The following is a 14,767-nucleotide window of genomic DNA, read 5'->3' as shown; positions in this document are numbered from 1 at the left end:
ACGAAGGACTAACGTCCGAAACGTCAGTTTCTAAACATCACAAACCATACGGTGTATTAAGTTAAATCAATTCTCCTACAGTTCGATTCCAAACACCGACGCGGTTAACTAGTTTATCTAGTCTCTACCATATTCTTTAATTTAAAGCTTTTTGAAATGGCTATGTACTTCTAAACAAAGAAAGAATTATCCCAAATCAAAAGCATTGTCGATTTCTTCGGAATATCAATATATTTGAATGTCCGTACGAATAGGCATTACAAAGACGGTTACAGTACGAATAGCCCCTTCGTTTTCGGCATAATGAGAATGGTTATACATTTTGTGTCGTATTGCACACAAAAAAACATACTTACCAGACTTGGAGCCAAGATCACACGTTATGTAGAGAAAAACGAGCCTTTGCGCTTTTATTGCCCTAATTCACTATGACGTCACATCAAAATAATCTTCAACAACTATTGTTTAAATGCAAAGGATCATGTTCGTCGGACGGGGTCAAATCGGGTCTTGGTAAAGTGCGAGTCCGATAGTTGCTAGTTGCAAGTTGCGAGTTGCGAGTTGTTCAAAAAATTATACTTTAACGATAACTTCACACTTGTAAAATTATCAAAATCATGGTTATCAAAACCCAAGCAACAAAAGTTTCATTTATTATCACTCAGTACATTGAGGCGTTCCGTTTCATGAATCATTGCTCGATCAGTATAAACGAGTTCTCTTGGCTTACCATCCGAAGTATCTGTGGTTTCGGATGTGTGGGCTCCCTGTGGTCTCTTGTGGCGTTCGCCCGTTAATAAAATTTTGAATTATCGAGTGATTTCAGCTTCTCAAAAATACATCTTCTGAAGACTTCCTAAGAATTAAATGCCGTCAAAATAAATTTTAGTCATTCACTTCATGAAATTTGAGTGTTATTTCTTCGTCCGATGCGTTTTGAGGCCGGTTTTTGGCGTTTGATGTGAGCTATGTTTGTGTGTGTGAGAGAGGAGAAGAAAGAATTTGTCTATAAGCGTGAAACTCTGCTGAGGTATAGCTTAGGATCTCTTCGATCGTGCCGTGGTATTTTTTTTGTGAGATTTTTCTTGGATTTGAATTCTGATGGGCTAGAACGAGTGGTGGTCGAGTTTTGTTGCCTGCCTTCCCCTTTCTTCTCTACGAATCTACGTAAACGAATGTTTTAACTGCTAAAATAATGTAAATTGCTAATAAGAGGTGTTTTTTTAAAAGGAAATGCATTTTCGTGATTGATGTCATCACAGTCGGCGTGCCTAGACGCATTCTCCACAGGGTCTTCACGTGATTCCTTTGAATATCACATTCTAGTTCCAAGAAATCTGACTCACTGCATTTATTTTCCGCATCCCTGTGAAAATGGCTGCAATCAAATCGCTCAAAGACATCACAGACAGCTTCGAAGAACAACTGACCTGCTCCCTTTGTCTAGATGTATTCACCCAGCCCAAAACTCCTTCTCCTGTCTTCATAGTTATTGTACAAGATGTATCGCAGAGTGATATCACACAAGCGGGAATCAAGACGACAATCGAATGGACTGTCTTACAATCACAACCTGAAATCTCAAACTTCCAGATTTAACGCGTCCGCTCTGAGACACTGTTTAAACTGTTTGTTCACATCTACAGAGTGTGAGAGTATTGTTATGAACACACGCTGGGATATTTAGTTGACTACAGGGAAAGCCCCTAACTAAGTTCCCGTTGACCTTTGAGTCGGCAAATTTCTAATAATAATTAATTTATATTGCGCAGATTGCAAATAATGATGAAATGAGTATTACAATTATTAACTCCTAATCAACTAATACTACTACTAATCTAAGAATACTATAAAAAGTAATACATAAATAATATGATTACTATAACGATAACATAGCAAAATAGTACACCTTTTGCTGTTCATTAACAGAAAATGTACATTCATTTGTGCCAATAGTTGTATCAATAACGTGTAATGTACTTTCATCAACACCACAAGTAACATCATAAGCGCGGATCAACTTTCAATAACGATATTTGAATATGCGCGTACATTCATTGGCATCAATGGACAATCAATAGCGCGTTTGTACATTTGTAAGAAGGCCAGAAAAACATCTGATTTGTACTGTACAAGAAATCTAAGATTTCACTTAGGTTTCTATGGTAACAATTTAGCCTTAAGGACGAAGTAACTATTGGAACAAAAGATTTAGGTTTGTTGACCTTGTAGAACACCTTCCTAACAAAGGTCAGTAATTGAATTCTATTCATCGGATAATGAAAGGTTCTTCTTATTTACTCAATAATCTGGACTTGGACCTTTTGACTTTCAGCTGTTCACAAAACCAGTTTAGTAAGACTTGCGCAGAAAAGACTTCCTAAGGACACGTATATTTTTGGCGTCCTTCATTGTAGTTGTTTACTCATAAATTTTTAGTTAAGAATTATTCCCTTACTTTTGGTATAAACTTTGGTTTACTTAGAATAGTATGTTTTGACTTAGAAACACAAGCGACCGTCATCGACGTTTTATTGAGTTAATCCTTTTCTAAAGACTCTTTTTAAGATTTAGGTTCTTAGGTCAATAAGGCCAATATTCTAATTTATTCCTGTAACTCAGTACTTTCACTGGAAACCAGACTCAAACCAGTTTTCATAATTAATTCTACAATTATGCTAATTTCTTCTATAAATATAGGTTAATTTCAGATAGTTAGAGCAAGGGCGCTAGGGCAAAAATTGGTGGTTTTTTAGCCGTTAGACTCCGTTATATTGGTGTTTTTTAGCCGTTAGAAACTGTTTAAACTGTTACTCATCTGTTCTGTTATGTGCTGGCTTGATTTTTTTAGTTTTCCCGTCTATATACGCCAAAAATACTGCTGTGACCAACGGTCCAATCGTACGTAACGAACTACTGTATCCTATACCTGTCTCGTGACCGCTTACGCAAGCGTACGCGTCGGTTAATAAGTTAATAAGTTAATCCAAATCCCCTAGAATAACCAAAAATGAACAGGGGTAGGAAAAGAAAGGCCAATCTATTGTTCTCTCGTCACGGTGGCAATTTGTTTACTCAGCGATGACAGATGTGTAACCAACGAAACCTAACGAACCAACTTCGGATCTAACCGACCTGGCCTCGCCGAAACTCGAACCCCGACTTACTTGTCAACTTACGGTTTTGCTATGGCTGTAAATTAGAAACAGTTTTAAAAAACCAGTTCCATTCAAACTGACATCCAAAAAATCCACGAATCATTAAACAATTGTAGCTTCTTTAGTATTATCTTGAGCGAATGGATTCTGCCTGCGGTTGGGATTTCCAAACAGATATTGGATTAGCGCTTGTACTTTGTTTGCGGCAATGTGTGGATCCTATTTCAAAATTAGTACCATATGTCTGGAATCTTTTCGATACAAAGAATGTCTTAGAAATAACTTTCGAAATGCATTTGTAAGTTTTATTTTATTATTGGTAATCGTTCAAAATTATCAAGAACATCCTGGGAACCCAAATATCATTTACGAGGATTAGAGGTACCATCTATTAAACACAACACGTGAACGTTGTAAAAGGTCACGGCCGGGGGCTGTCATCGGATAAGATCGTTTGGGCCACGAGTCGGGGTTCGAGTTTCGGCGAGGCCAGTTCGGTTAGATCCGAAGTTGGTTCGTTAGGTTTCGTTGGTTACACATCTGTCATCGCTGAGTAAACAAATTGCCACCGTGACGAGAGAACAATAGATTGGCCTTTCTTTTCCTACCCCTGTTCATTTTTGGTTATTCTAGGGGATTTGGATTAACTTATTAACTTATTAACCGACGCGTACGCTTGCGTAAGCGGTCACGAGACAGGTATAGGATACAGTAGTTCGTTACGTACGATTGGACCGTTGGTCACAGCAGTATTTTTGGCGTATATAGACGGGAAAACTAAAAAAATCAAGCCAGCACATAACAGAACAGATGAGTAACAGTTTAAACAGTTTCTAACGGCTAAAAAACACCAATATAACGGAGTCTAACGGCTAAAAAACCACCAATTTTTGCCCTAGCGCCCTTGGTTAGAGAGAGAGTAAAGAAAGAAAGATGTAGATTGTTAGTCGTGAAACAGTCTTGTAACTACTAGTACTTGTGAGCGTCAATAAAGATCCCGTGGAAACTCTAACCATAGTCTCCCCGACTTCACGACACATTCATATGCGCGGAATGTATTTTCTTGTACGCGAAATTCAACTTCAATAACACCAATTGACAGACAATTGCATTTATGGACAACCATTTACCCAAAAGTGAAAATTCATTAGTGCTATTAGCATAACCATTGACAATCTATAATGCGTTTGGACAATCATGAGGGTCAATGTTATATTCTATAGCGTGGTTCGACAAACATTTGCATGATTCGAATGAACAATAAGAGAAATAAAACAATCATTAGCGATTTTTTTAAAAACTATTTTAGCCTTCAATTTCTTCGCCATTTATACATCGTGGCAAATACGTTTGCATATATCTGAACCACTGATCACATTTAGCGATAGTGATGGTTGCCACATTTCTCTGGAACCCTTCCATTAGCAACTGCTTTCTGTAGAGACCTAGAGCAATCCCTTGTCGTCTTGCCTCAGCCCGATCGTTCGTATGTTGTTGGATCTCTGGACGGCTGAAGTCGGCTTTGATTGCTGCTTTAAGTGAGCTAATTGCTATTCTCCTACGCAGCCGCTATAATGGAGGCAGTTTCCTGAGTTTTTTACAGTATATGTATTAAAGTGATAGAAAAAAATAAAAAAAACGCTAATGATTGTTTTATTTCTCTTATTGTTTATTCGAATCATGCAAATGTTTGTCGAACCACGCTATAGAATATAACGTTGACCCTCATGATTGTCCAAACGCGTTATAGATTGTCAATGATTATGCTAATAGCACTAATGAATTTTCACTTTTGGGTAAATGATTGTCCATAAATGCAATTGTCTGTCAATTGGTGTTATTGAAGTTGAATTTCGCGCACAAGAAAATACATTCCGCGCATATGAATGTACGAGCGCGCTATTGATTGTCCATTGATGCCTATGAATGTACACGCATATTCAATTATCGTTATTGAAAGTTGATCCACGCTTATGATGTTACTTGTGGTGTTGATGAAAGTACATTACACGTTATTGATACAACTATTGGCACAAATGAATGTACATTTTCTGTTAATGAACAGCAAAAGGTGTAAAAAGAGTAGACTGATATAGGAGTTTAGCATTTATACGCTAATTTAAAAAGTCTTCAGATGGCCAAGTTTCAATAGATGTAATTTTGCGAAGTTCATTTGGGAGCGCATTCCACAACTTTGGACAGCAAAGTTGTGCCATATGTTAGTTCGGGAAAAAACATTAGAGTATCAAAGTAGTTTAATGTGGATAACTTTGGCTTCCCGCTCCTTTCAATATATTGAATTTCGAAAATATTTATAATTTTATTATAATAATAATAATAATAATAATAATAATAATAATAACAATATCATATTTTATTTCACTGATTAAAAACAAACTGTTACAATGTCGTTAAATCTTGTCACTGCTTGTTTATGTGGGGGATAGAATCGCCAAATCCAATAGAAAATTCACAAAATTTGCTCATAGCGAAAAAGTTTAATCTAAAATGGCCTGGTTTTCAGATATAATATGTGTTAATATGTACTAAAAAATATTCTGAGCGTTTGCTTGCTATTCTACTTCTCTTTTCGTGGATTGATGCGGGTTCTAGAACAAGTTTTCGGTGAATATTGCGTTGATTTGACCGGGTGTGGGAAGAATGCGAGTCAAAAAGTTGCGAGTTGCGAGTTGCGAGTTCCTGAAATGAAATAATACATAAACGACAAAAATTCAAATTAAAAATTGGCAAAATAAACAAGTAAATGGAAAAATAAGGTTAGTTTAAATTTGTTAGCAAGATTGAGATCGAACAGCAAGAGCGGTGCACTAAACAAATAAAAATACAAAGCTGCCCAAGCGAAAAAACAAAGACAAAAAATAAGTTCAGATTCGAAAAATCTAATAAGTGCTAATTTATAGTGTAATAAGTAATGGTATAAAACCAATCACTTAAACAGTTATAACAGTTATTCATCTCGACTTTGTTTCGGTTATAATTCATCGATATTCACTTCGCCTCCGGTTAGTAATTATTGTTAACTATGCTGACTGTATTTTCTGAAGTCATGTACGTTTTTCAGATATCAGTGGACGAGGATTTTCTTGAGGATTTTCTTTTACAATGGAGAACGAGGTATAGGCTTGAAGAAGACGAAAATCATTGCGCTATATATAAAATATATAATCCCTTATGTAAACAGCAAACGCCAAACAACCTGACATCGGGTGGCTCTCGTGTTGCAAAAATTGACAGTCACAACATAAGTAATATACTTAGGAATAACGGTCCAAAGAGAATTTATGGGGGGGTTGCAGGAATTTTGTTTGCAGGAATTTTGGTTGCATGATATTAATTTTTTTGGCTCAACCCTTGCACGTTATTTTTTTTGCGTACAGTTAGATATTTTTCTTCCAGCAGAAGAGGTTGCGCGATTTTTTTTTTTTTGGTTGAAGTGCCAACTTTGGAGCCAGTGTGAACACATCGTTATTACAACCTGAAATCTTCGATTCGTGCACAGAAGAGGAAGAAGACTATTGTGGTTTGAAGCTATGTAAACACGACACCCCGACACAGACTGATAGAGCCGTCCCATTTTAAGGAACTCAAGATAAGACGTCTGATAAAAGCTAGTCTAAGAATGTACATTTGCACGAAATTGGAAAAAAAAGCTTTATTGTCTTAAAAAAGTTTCTCTGGTTTTTCTGCCGATCAGTAGTGGAGGTCAATGAAGATTTGCCAAGACGACAAACTCAGAGCCAACGTCGCATTTTCTCGTACTGGCACCATCATCTTTTTTCAAGACTTTACGATAATTATGTACAAGATATCTTCTTGTCATCATTAAAAATTGTGAAAGTACGTCGTCGGTAAAATGTTAGAACGTACCGTCACGAACCCCTACATTTTTAAACATATCTGCTAATTTATTGCTGTTTTTTTTTTTTTTTTTTTTTTGCTGTGAGAGTGCTGTTTGCATATGTAACAAGACTATGTCTCATTTTGAAAACCAACACTTTCAATCCAAAACTAAAATGAATTTATATCGGACCAAAAGGCATTACGTGTATTAAGAATCGTTTACTTACATTAAATAACAAGACAATTCTGCCCAAAAGGGTTGTAATGAACTGGCTGTTGTCCATATTACAGCCAATGCTCACTGCTTGTATTTTTACGATTTCTGTTCAACATGTTTAGATCACACTTGTGCCGACAAAACAGCAAAAATCAAAGGTTGTTTAGTCCTTCGGTTGTCCTTAAGAAGTCACGTAGCTCAGCAAAAATCTTCTTCTTAAGAAAAACTTCTTTTAATGACTGTATTTTCGATGTGTTGTTATGCTTTACAGATTGAAAAGGAAACCACTTTCCACGATCAATCGCCAAGAAGTCACATTCAAAAGATGCCGATTGCATTTTCTCCCACTGCTTTTCGCTGTAATATCTTCAACTTACTTAACCAGTTACTTTACAAAGATGCTTTTGACGATTTTAAGTGATCAGTTGGTCTTTTTAAGTCCTTTTTACGGCTTTTTAAGTCTTTTTTAAAGACTTTTGACGGTAAAATCGTTCTTCAGAAAATTTTTTTTGAGCCGTGGCTCTTTTTTTTCGCAAGAAGCGGTGAGCTCAACACTAAGATGTATTCCTTGATATAATTGGCTAGAAAATGACATGTCTCTCTTGTGATTGGTTCATATCAGTTGATGTGCAAAATCGTGCAATTTAGAGCTCAAAATCGTGCAACTCATGCTGAAATCACTGCTGCAGGGAACCAATCAGATTGCAGGATTTGCTTGTGATTTCAAAATGGATGTAATAAATCTGATTATTCCATTCAGTGGAAAGATCCAAAGTCCCGTTCCTTTCCTTGATACAGTCTTGTCTTTTCTACAATCGATTTGCATGCAATAAAGACTGAATTTTTAGAGAACAAGCAGAGATTTCAACGAAACTTGACCATGCACTTGTTTGTTTTTTGCTACTCACTATCTATCACAGGATAGATAGTGAGTACGTTAGCCAATCAGATGGCAGGATTCGTGATTTCAAAAATGAACTCGAAAATTAAGGTTTCCTTACCCTACTTAGCGTCCCTTAAAACAGCCCAAGATGCAACGCATTCTGCAAGTGGGAAAGGGCAATAAAGAGAAAACGGCAATAGAACATGCAAATTATTTAAAATTTTATTTTGGTGATTGTGATTATATTCTGTACATCCAATCTTGATCTTTTAATTATCTACTATCAAGGCCGTAACATGAAAATATGATACACGTAACTAAAAATATGATTAATGACTGGATTTTGTTTCTCAAATTCACAACCAGAATAAAGATCACATTGGAATTAGCTTGACTTGAGAATTTAATCAAGATTGGACAAATTCCAATAATAAAATTGCGAAATTAAAAAAGATATATGATGTGTTTGGACACTAGATATATATTTCTATGTAATTATACAGTGTTTTTATGCTCATGTTATTGTTAGTATATGAAAAATGTCCTGAAACTTAGTAAATAAGTTTGTTTGAAGGTTGTCTTTCGTCTGATTGAGTAATTTACTACAATACCCTATTTATTTGATTTTCAAACTAGAACCAGTCCCTTGCTTGTTTTTTTTCACTAGCTAATATACAATGTAGGCAAGAGAAAATGAACTAAGAGAAGGAATCCCCCCTATATATCCTTGTAACCATCATGTGCATAGTTTGATGCTATCTTTAAATTATTTGTTTTTCTGCACGCGCATTTACTGCGCGCGCTCTACGCTGTTTGCTTACGTTTTTGGGGGGTTTCCGTTATTTCGACTCTGCCCTGAATATGAATGTGCACGTCGAAAGCTCGGCAAATACGACGAGAAATTAAAATTGTAATTTGTTCAACTTTCTGGAGTATTTTTACATTTATTTTCCAAAGCTTTCGACCTACATCGTCATCTTGAGGGCAGATTTGAACATTTGAACATAAGAAACGCACACGCGCGTACTATGCGCGTGCAGAAAATCAAACGATCAAATAAATGATATCATTGGATGATATTTTTAGAATAGATTCTAAAAATAGCATCAAAGTGTGCACATGATGGGGCACGGGGATTCCTTTTCTTAGTTCATATTCTCTTTATGTAGGTGTAGGCCAGCTATAGCTAAGCGCCTTTATGCGATAGTTCTTTTGTGCGTACGATAAAAACATGTAAAACATGTTAATTAAAATCGTAAATAGATTTGATAAATATATTTAGAGAGGGTTACATTATAACCTCGTGCCCCTCTGTCTACTTTAACGTCTGGATATATCAGACGGGTGTGTCATACATTGTCATTCAAGTCAAGGCGAAGAAGTTATATTTTAGTGATATTTAAGTTATATTTAACATACCAGCTATCGGAATAGTCTACGAGTCATTAGCTCATAGGATATTGAATATATTCAATAGGCTATTGACTCGTAGACCATGAGGGCAAGAGGTCTAATCGTTAGTTAGGTTTTAGTCTAAACCTACTGAACGGTGAAATAAATGGATTAAAAAAAAGTTAAAAAGGCGAATTAGACTCCATAGTTCTGGTTTTGAAACCAACTCTTTTCGTTACTAGCGGTGTATCACCAATAAACAAGCTCAGCCAATCAGAGCGCAGAATTTTTAATAGCTCATTTGAGTATTTTTAAACTAATTGCAGATATTTTTAGGTCAACCTTATAGAGATTGATAATTTTACGTGATTTAATTCGAAAATAAAAACTTCGTCGTGGTGCGAAAAAATATCTTTCCAGAAATAGCTTTGTCAAGGTAAAAAATTATCTTAACTAGCCCCACTAGTGTCCTTTTTCGTGACAGGCATACCGTGAAATAGATCGTCTTTCACCAGGTTTTCTGATACTGAAATGATGTCTCCGTCCTCCAGCGGCCTTGTTTGCATAGGTTCGTCTTGCGGTAGACACAAACCTTGAACCACTTTGTTCTTGGCCCTTGGTGCTTGATCTGTAAGATATATGGAAAAGGCAACGTTGTAGTTGTATGATATCAAGAAGAACTGATTGGAAACGAATTGAAAAATAGATCAAAACAGATCCAGGAGTTTATTGAGGTTTCACTCCAGAAACAATTGAATTTACAGATATCAGTTTTAGGTCATACAACCTTGTTTAACGATAGTCAACCTTATTTAGTTTTAGGTCAACCTTATTGGAATTGATAATTTTAGGTGATTTAATTCGAAAATAAAACTGTTGTCAAAGAACATTTTTCCAGAAATAGCTTTGTCAAGGTAAACAATTATCTTAAACTAGCCCCACTAGTGTCTTTTTCCGAGAATAGCATACCGTGAAAAAGATCGTCTTGCACTAGGTTTTCTGGGACCGAAATCATGTCTCCGTCCTCCAGCGGCCTTGCTTGCATAGGTACCACTGGGAGGCCTTATATCTGCACAGTTTTGTCTTGTGGTAGACAAAAACCTTGGACCACCCTGTTCTTGACCCTTGGTGCTTGTTCTGTAAGATATATGGAAAAGGCAACGTTATAGTTCTATTATGTCAACAAGAACTGAATGGAAACGAATAGAAAAAATAGATCAAAACAGGGCCAAGAGTTTTGCATTAAGGTTTCACTCCAGAAACAAATGAATGAATTTACAGATCAGTTATGACTGAGAGATTCTATTTCCCGCAGGTATAACCTATAGAACATCCGCTAGGTCCGCTCTAGCTAGCTAGAACTGTAAAACTGCTTGCGCGTCGATCCAAATGACGGAATAAATCTTTCGTTCTGGCTCATGATAGAAACGATTGCCGATTGACCGGGCTAGATAAAATGAACATTTAATATATGTAGTTGTATAATACTATTGAGCTCAACAGACGAAGCCTGATCTCAACGAAGTGAACGAAAAATCACTGGGAAATGGAGATATTTGTGGTATCTTTTTCACGGTCCGGTTTCGACCAAGTCCTCTTAAGATATTAAACTCGAAAATAGCAACGACTAACCACGATTGTTTTCCAGCTATTTTTTGTGCTTGTGTGACATAGCAACGATAACTAAGGGGAGTCGGAACCCATGGGCGTACGTGGATTGGTTGATTGTTAAATAAATGTTGCCAACCAGAATCTATTGGACAATCCAACAAAGCAAAGTGACAAAACCTATCGTTAAAATGGACGTATAGGGGGCAGAGCATCACAATAGCAATGTTTATATAAAACAATTAAGATATCCACCTATTTAATATCATGCATAGCATGTTTTATTTTGGGTTTTAAGAAATGCTTACCCTTGCGGTAGCTTGCGGTTTGTTTGTATCCATATGAATTTAAGCTGATCTACTGCCTCGACGTTATGATTCCCTAACTTCTTCTTTTCTTTCAAGTTCCTTTTCGCATCATCTATGTCCTTTTCTGTCAAGGGTGGATGAGCAGTTTCGTTCCCACTATTTTTGACCGGTTTTAGCTGTCTTAACAAATATTCGTCCCACTTAGTTTCTTTCTTTAATTCTTCCCATCTTAACCTTGCTTTATTTTTTTCCTTTTCGTCTTTAATTTGCCATGAAATGTAATTTTCCATATCCTAAGTCCTTTTGTTCTGAAATTTGTCGAAATTTTCTTGGAGGACAATCCTCGAGAGGTTTTCCTGAACGCTTGAACAGAGTTGCCGAATAACCCACTCATCTTCAGAAAGCTCAAACTTCTTGATTTTTCCATCTAAGTTTTTTAACTTTACATCCAACTCATCGACTTTCTTGTCAAGAATTGTGTTCTTATTTTTTAGCCATTTTATTTTCTTCTTCAACTCTTCGATTTTTTCCCCAAGTCTCTCTATTTTTTCTTTCAGGTCATGGATTTTCTTTTGGTAATTTCATCATGGTCTTTCGGTTCCTCTTCTAACATTCTTAAGTTTTCTTCCAAATCAATTTTTTTTTCTCCTTTTTCTTCATTTCGTCTGTTAGTCTTCTTACATCTTTGTTTTCAGCCATCACTGAAATTTCCCAAAAGATATATGATAAATGTAAGTAATAATGGTGTTAAGTTAGAATGAAAATATTATTCATCGTGGCATTGTAATACATTTTACTTACAGTCGATTCGAAAAACGTTGTCGTCGACCGGCTCAAGCCTACGCGACTGGACCGAAAGAAATATGGGTAAAAATCACTGAAGCGGTTAAATATTCGTTCTGTTAATTGTTCCTGCTAGTAATAAGATAATGATGGCGAGGAACAATCCATCACATGCATGTCTTTGGGGTTAGGGAAAGAAAAACAAAGTAGTTATGATTCAGTTCACAATTCCGAAAATATGAAGGCATTAAAAAAACTTCTCCTTCAACACTTTCCGCTCGCCTACGAAGGTTCGTGCTGTAAACCAGGCATAACTAGTCACATAAAATTATGGAGTCAACTCGGCTTCAATGACTACTACCCAGAGTTCCTTTCGGTCCAGTCGCGTAGGCTTGAGTTGGTCGTCGACGACAAAATTTTTTGAATTGACTGTATTCGTTTGTCTCGGCACGTGAGGGTGTTTTGTAAAAAGAATTGCACACAGTCATTATACAAATTACACTCAAACGCGAGACAAACGGATGATATCATTTATTAATGACAATGGTGTTAGCTGGAATAAGTGAGGTAAAAGTTTTATTCAGTTTTACATAAATGGTATACTAGTTTTACAATATGTTCCTTCCAGTAGTTTTATAGAAATTGGTGTTTTTGGGCTCATGTATATATGAGGATAGTTTATTGATTATAGTTATTATTGTTTATTGATCATAGTTTATAGTTTTTATAATTGTTAGTTTTATAATAGTATTATTATTAACTTATTCAGTCTTAGTAGTTTCCAAACCAGGATATCTTGCAGCGCAGTATTTCTAATAAAGGCCGTAGATAGTATTCACATGACGTCATCAGAAAGCTAAAATCAAAAGTATTATTCATTACACAAAACCGTTTGTTGGAATTTTGATATTTCAAAATATTGGGTCGATTAAAGTTTTCTCTGTTAGACTACAGTAAGAGTTTCAGCTTACATTTCATACTGGGCCAGTTGTGAATAATAAGAAAAAGCCAAGACACAGGCAAAGGTTTTAATAGCTCCTTAAACTTGGTAAACAACCAAGATGAACATCGAAACTCGAAGAGAACAAAATGACCGACCGAGGTCGGTTACATGACAAACTATAAGTACCGCTGACCGGTACTGGCGCTGTTAACTTGGGCAACAATTTGTCCCAAAACAGCAGAGTACGTACCAAAATCCTGAGTCGTATTAAGCTCTTCGTGCTTTTGATTAGCATTTTCCATGATTATGCCAAGAGAACTAATGAAACATGATTTCTTCATTCTTTGAATTGATTGTAAATGGTAGTCGAATTCATCATTTATTTATTTATTTATTTTATTTATCCAACTTTGCCTCGAGTTCAAAATACGAAAAACAAAAACGTAGTAGTAGTTTTGAATTTAGGAGCATGTTAGTTATCATAACGAAATAGTTTAAAACTGTAAGGAGGAAAGAAATATTTCAACATTATCAGCCTTTAAAAAATTGATAAGAAAAAAGGATATATCGGCTGTATTAGAGGGCTGTGGTAGGGATTGTTATTTATGTATGACTTAGTGCAAGAATAAGTAAGAGTTAGTTACCGAGAACGGAGGTAATAAGCCATATACATGTATGTAAATGCCTTATTGCCAACGTTCGAGGTAACTAACTATTTTAGTTATCAATTAAGAAGGTTTTCTATAATATTCTGATGTTAGACTTTTAAGATAATGAAAATGAAAAGAATTTAAAAAAGTATTCGTGGTTCAGTTGGAAGTTTAGAATGTATACAAAAGGGGTAAACATTTTCCGCTTTGTTTTTATATTTCCCTTGTTGTCTATAGAGCATGAACAATGTGAGTTGATTATAAAGGGATTTACTAATGCCCTCTAGTCCCTACAGAGGTAATGTGGCACATAGTTTTAATGTTCTGGAAATCTATGATGCTAATTAAACAAAAGTGCAGATGATAATAGAAAACCATAGATTTTAGGGTTTCGTAATCACATGTGGCTGTATGGCAATGGAGTTGGAGAGTAGTGACGAAGAGGCAGTTTTTATAACGCCGAATACCTTTTCTCAGCATTCAAGCCCAATTTTCAATTTGCAAGACAGCGATTTCCAAGTGCTTTGACAGTGGAGGTAAGCCTTTCAATGAATGTACCACATCTACGGCAAAAAGACCTAACGAAGATCTCGATAATGGCGGCCAGGAAAACAAAAAGAAATGTAGTGAAAAGGATGAGCAAAACCCAGTTTGTAAGAATTATTATTTTAAAAACTGTGTTGTAAACTTTAACACATAAACCATGAGCACTAGCAACGATTTGATAATGTAATGTTTAGAAAACATATCTCTATAGTTTTTTTGAATGTAAACATTAATTAGATTAGTTCTGTAGAATAGTATTATTCCCCAGATAGTTTACTCGTCAGGCAGCAGGGAAGAGCGGGGCTGATATGAATTAATCTGATTGGCTCATTATAAATTCAAGGTCAATATATAGTTATAAACCGGGTTTATAACTATATATTGACCTTCGATTCATAATGAGCCAATCAGATTAATT

General features: G+C 35.8%; 2 protein-coding genes across 4 annotated transcripts in view; both read right to left on the bottom strand.

Moving 5' to 3' along the window:
* LOC116307171 (uncharacterized) overlaps positions 1-14,767 on the bottom strand; it is a 42,110-nt gene that overhangs the window by 9,143 nt on the left and 18,200 nt on the right. Inside the window, exon 1 of one of the 3 annotated variants that reach the window (XM_089037855.1) lies at positions 1,431-1,606. The exons of 1 other annotated variant lie outside the window; for it this stretch is intronic. The gene's annotated coding sequence lies outside the window, so the exon portion shown is untranslated. Of the gene's footprint in view, positions 1-356; positions 438-1,430; positions 1,607-14,767 lie in introns of those variants that run through there. One more of the 3 variants, XM_089037853.1, reaches the window with a different exon arrangement.
* Positions 9,606-12,123, bottom strand: LOC148906557 (uncharacterized). The gene is made up of 3 exons (XM_089037856.1): positions 11,428-12,123; positions 10,481-10,648; positions 9,606-10,139 (listed from the first exon to the last, which is right to left on the bottom strand). The coding sequence occupies exons 1-3, from the start codon at positions 11,715-11,717 to the stop codon at positions 9,974-9,976; spliced, it is 624 nt and encodes a 207-aa protein (XP_088893982.1). The 5' UTR covers positions 11,718-12,123; the 3' UTR covers positions 9,606-9,973.

The sequence above is a fragment of the Actinia tenebrosa genome, unplaced genomic scaffold (genome assembly GCF_029948245.1).
Source record: "Actinia tenebrosa isolate PJP-AT-01 unplaced genomic scaffold, QUT_ActTen_1.0 PGA_scaffold5__44_contigs__length_20552954, whole genome shotgun sequence".
NCBI classification, from domain to species: domain Eukaryota; kingdom Metazoa; phylum Cnidaria; class Anthozoa; order Actiniaria; family Actiniidae; genus Actinia; species Actinia tenebrosa.
Note: the sequence above shows the minus strand (reverse complement) of the source record. Positions and strands in the feature narration are given on the sequence as shown.

Bases quoted from the DNA above. Each gene is read 5' to 3' on its own strand.
- LOC148906557 (XM_089037856.1), bottom strand. From the start codon at position 11,717: ATGGAAAATTACATTTCATGGCAAATTAAAGACGAAAAGGAAAAAAAT. The intron at 10,649-11,427 runs GTAAGCATTTCT...TATATCTTACAG, and splicing joins AACCGCAAGCTACCGCAAGG to AACAAGCACCAAGGGTCAAG. The intron at 10,140-10,480 runs GTATGCTATTCT...TATATCTTACAG, and splicing joins GCAAGACGATCTTTTTCACG to ATCAAGCACCAAGGGCCAAG.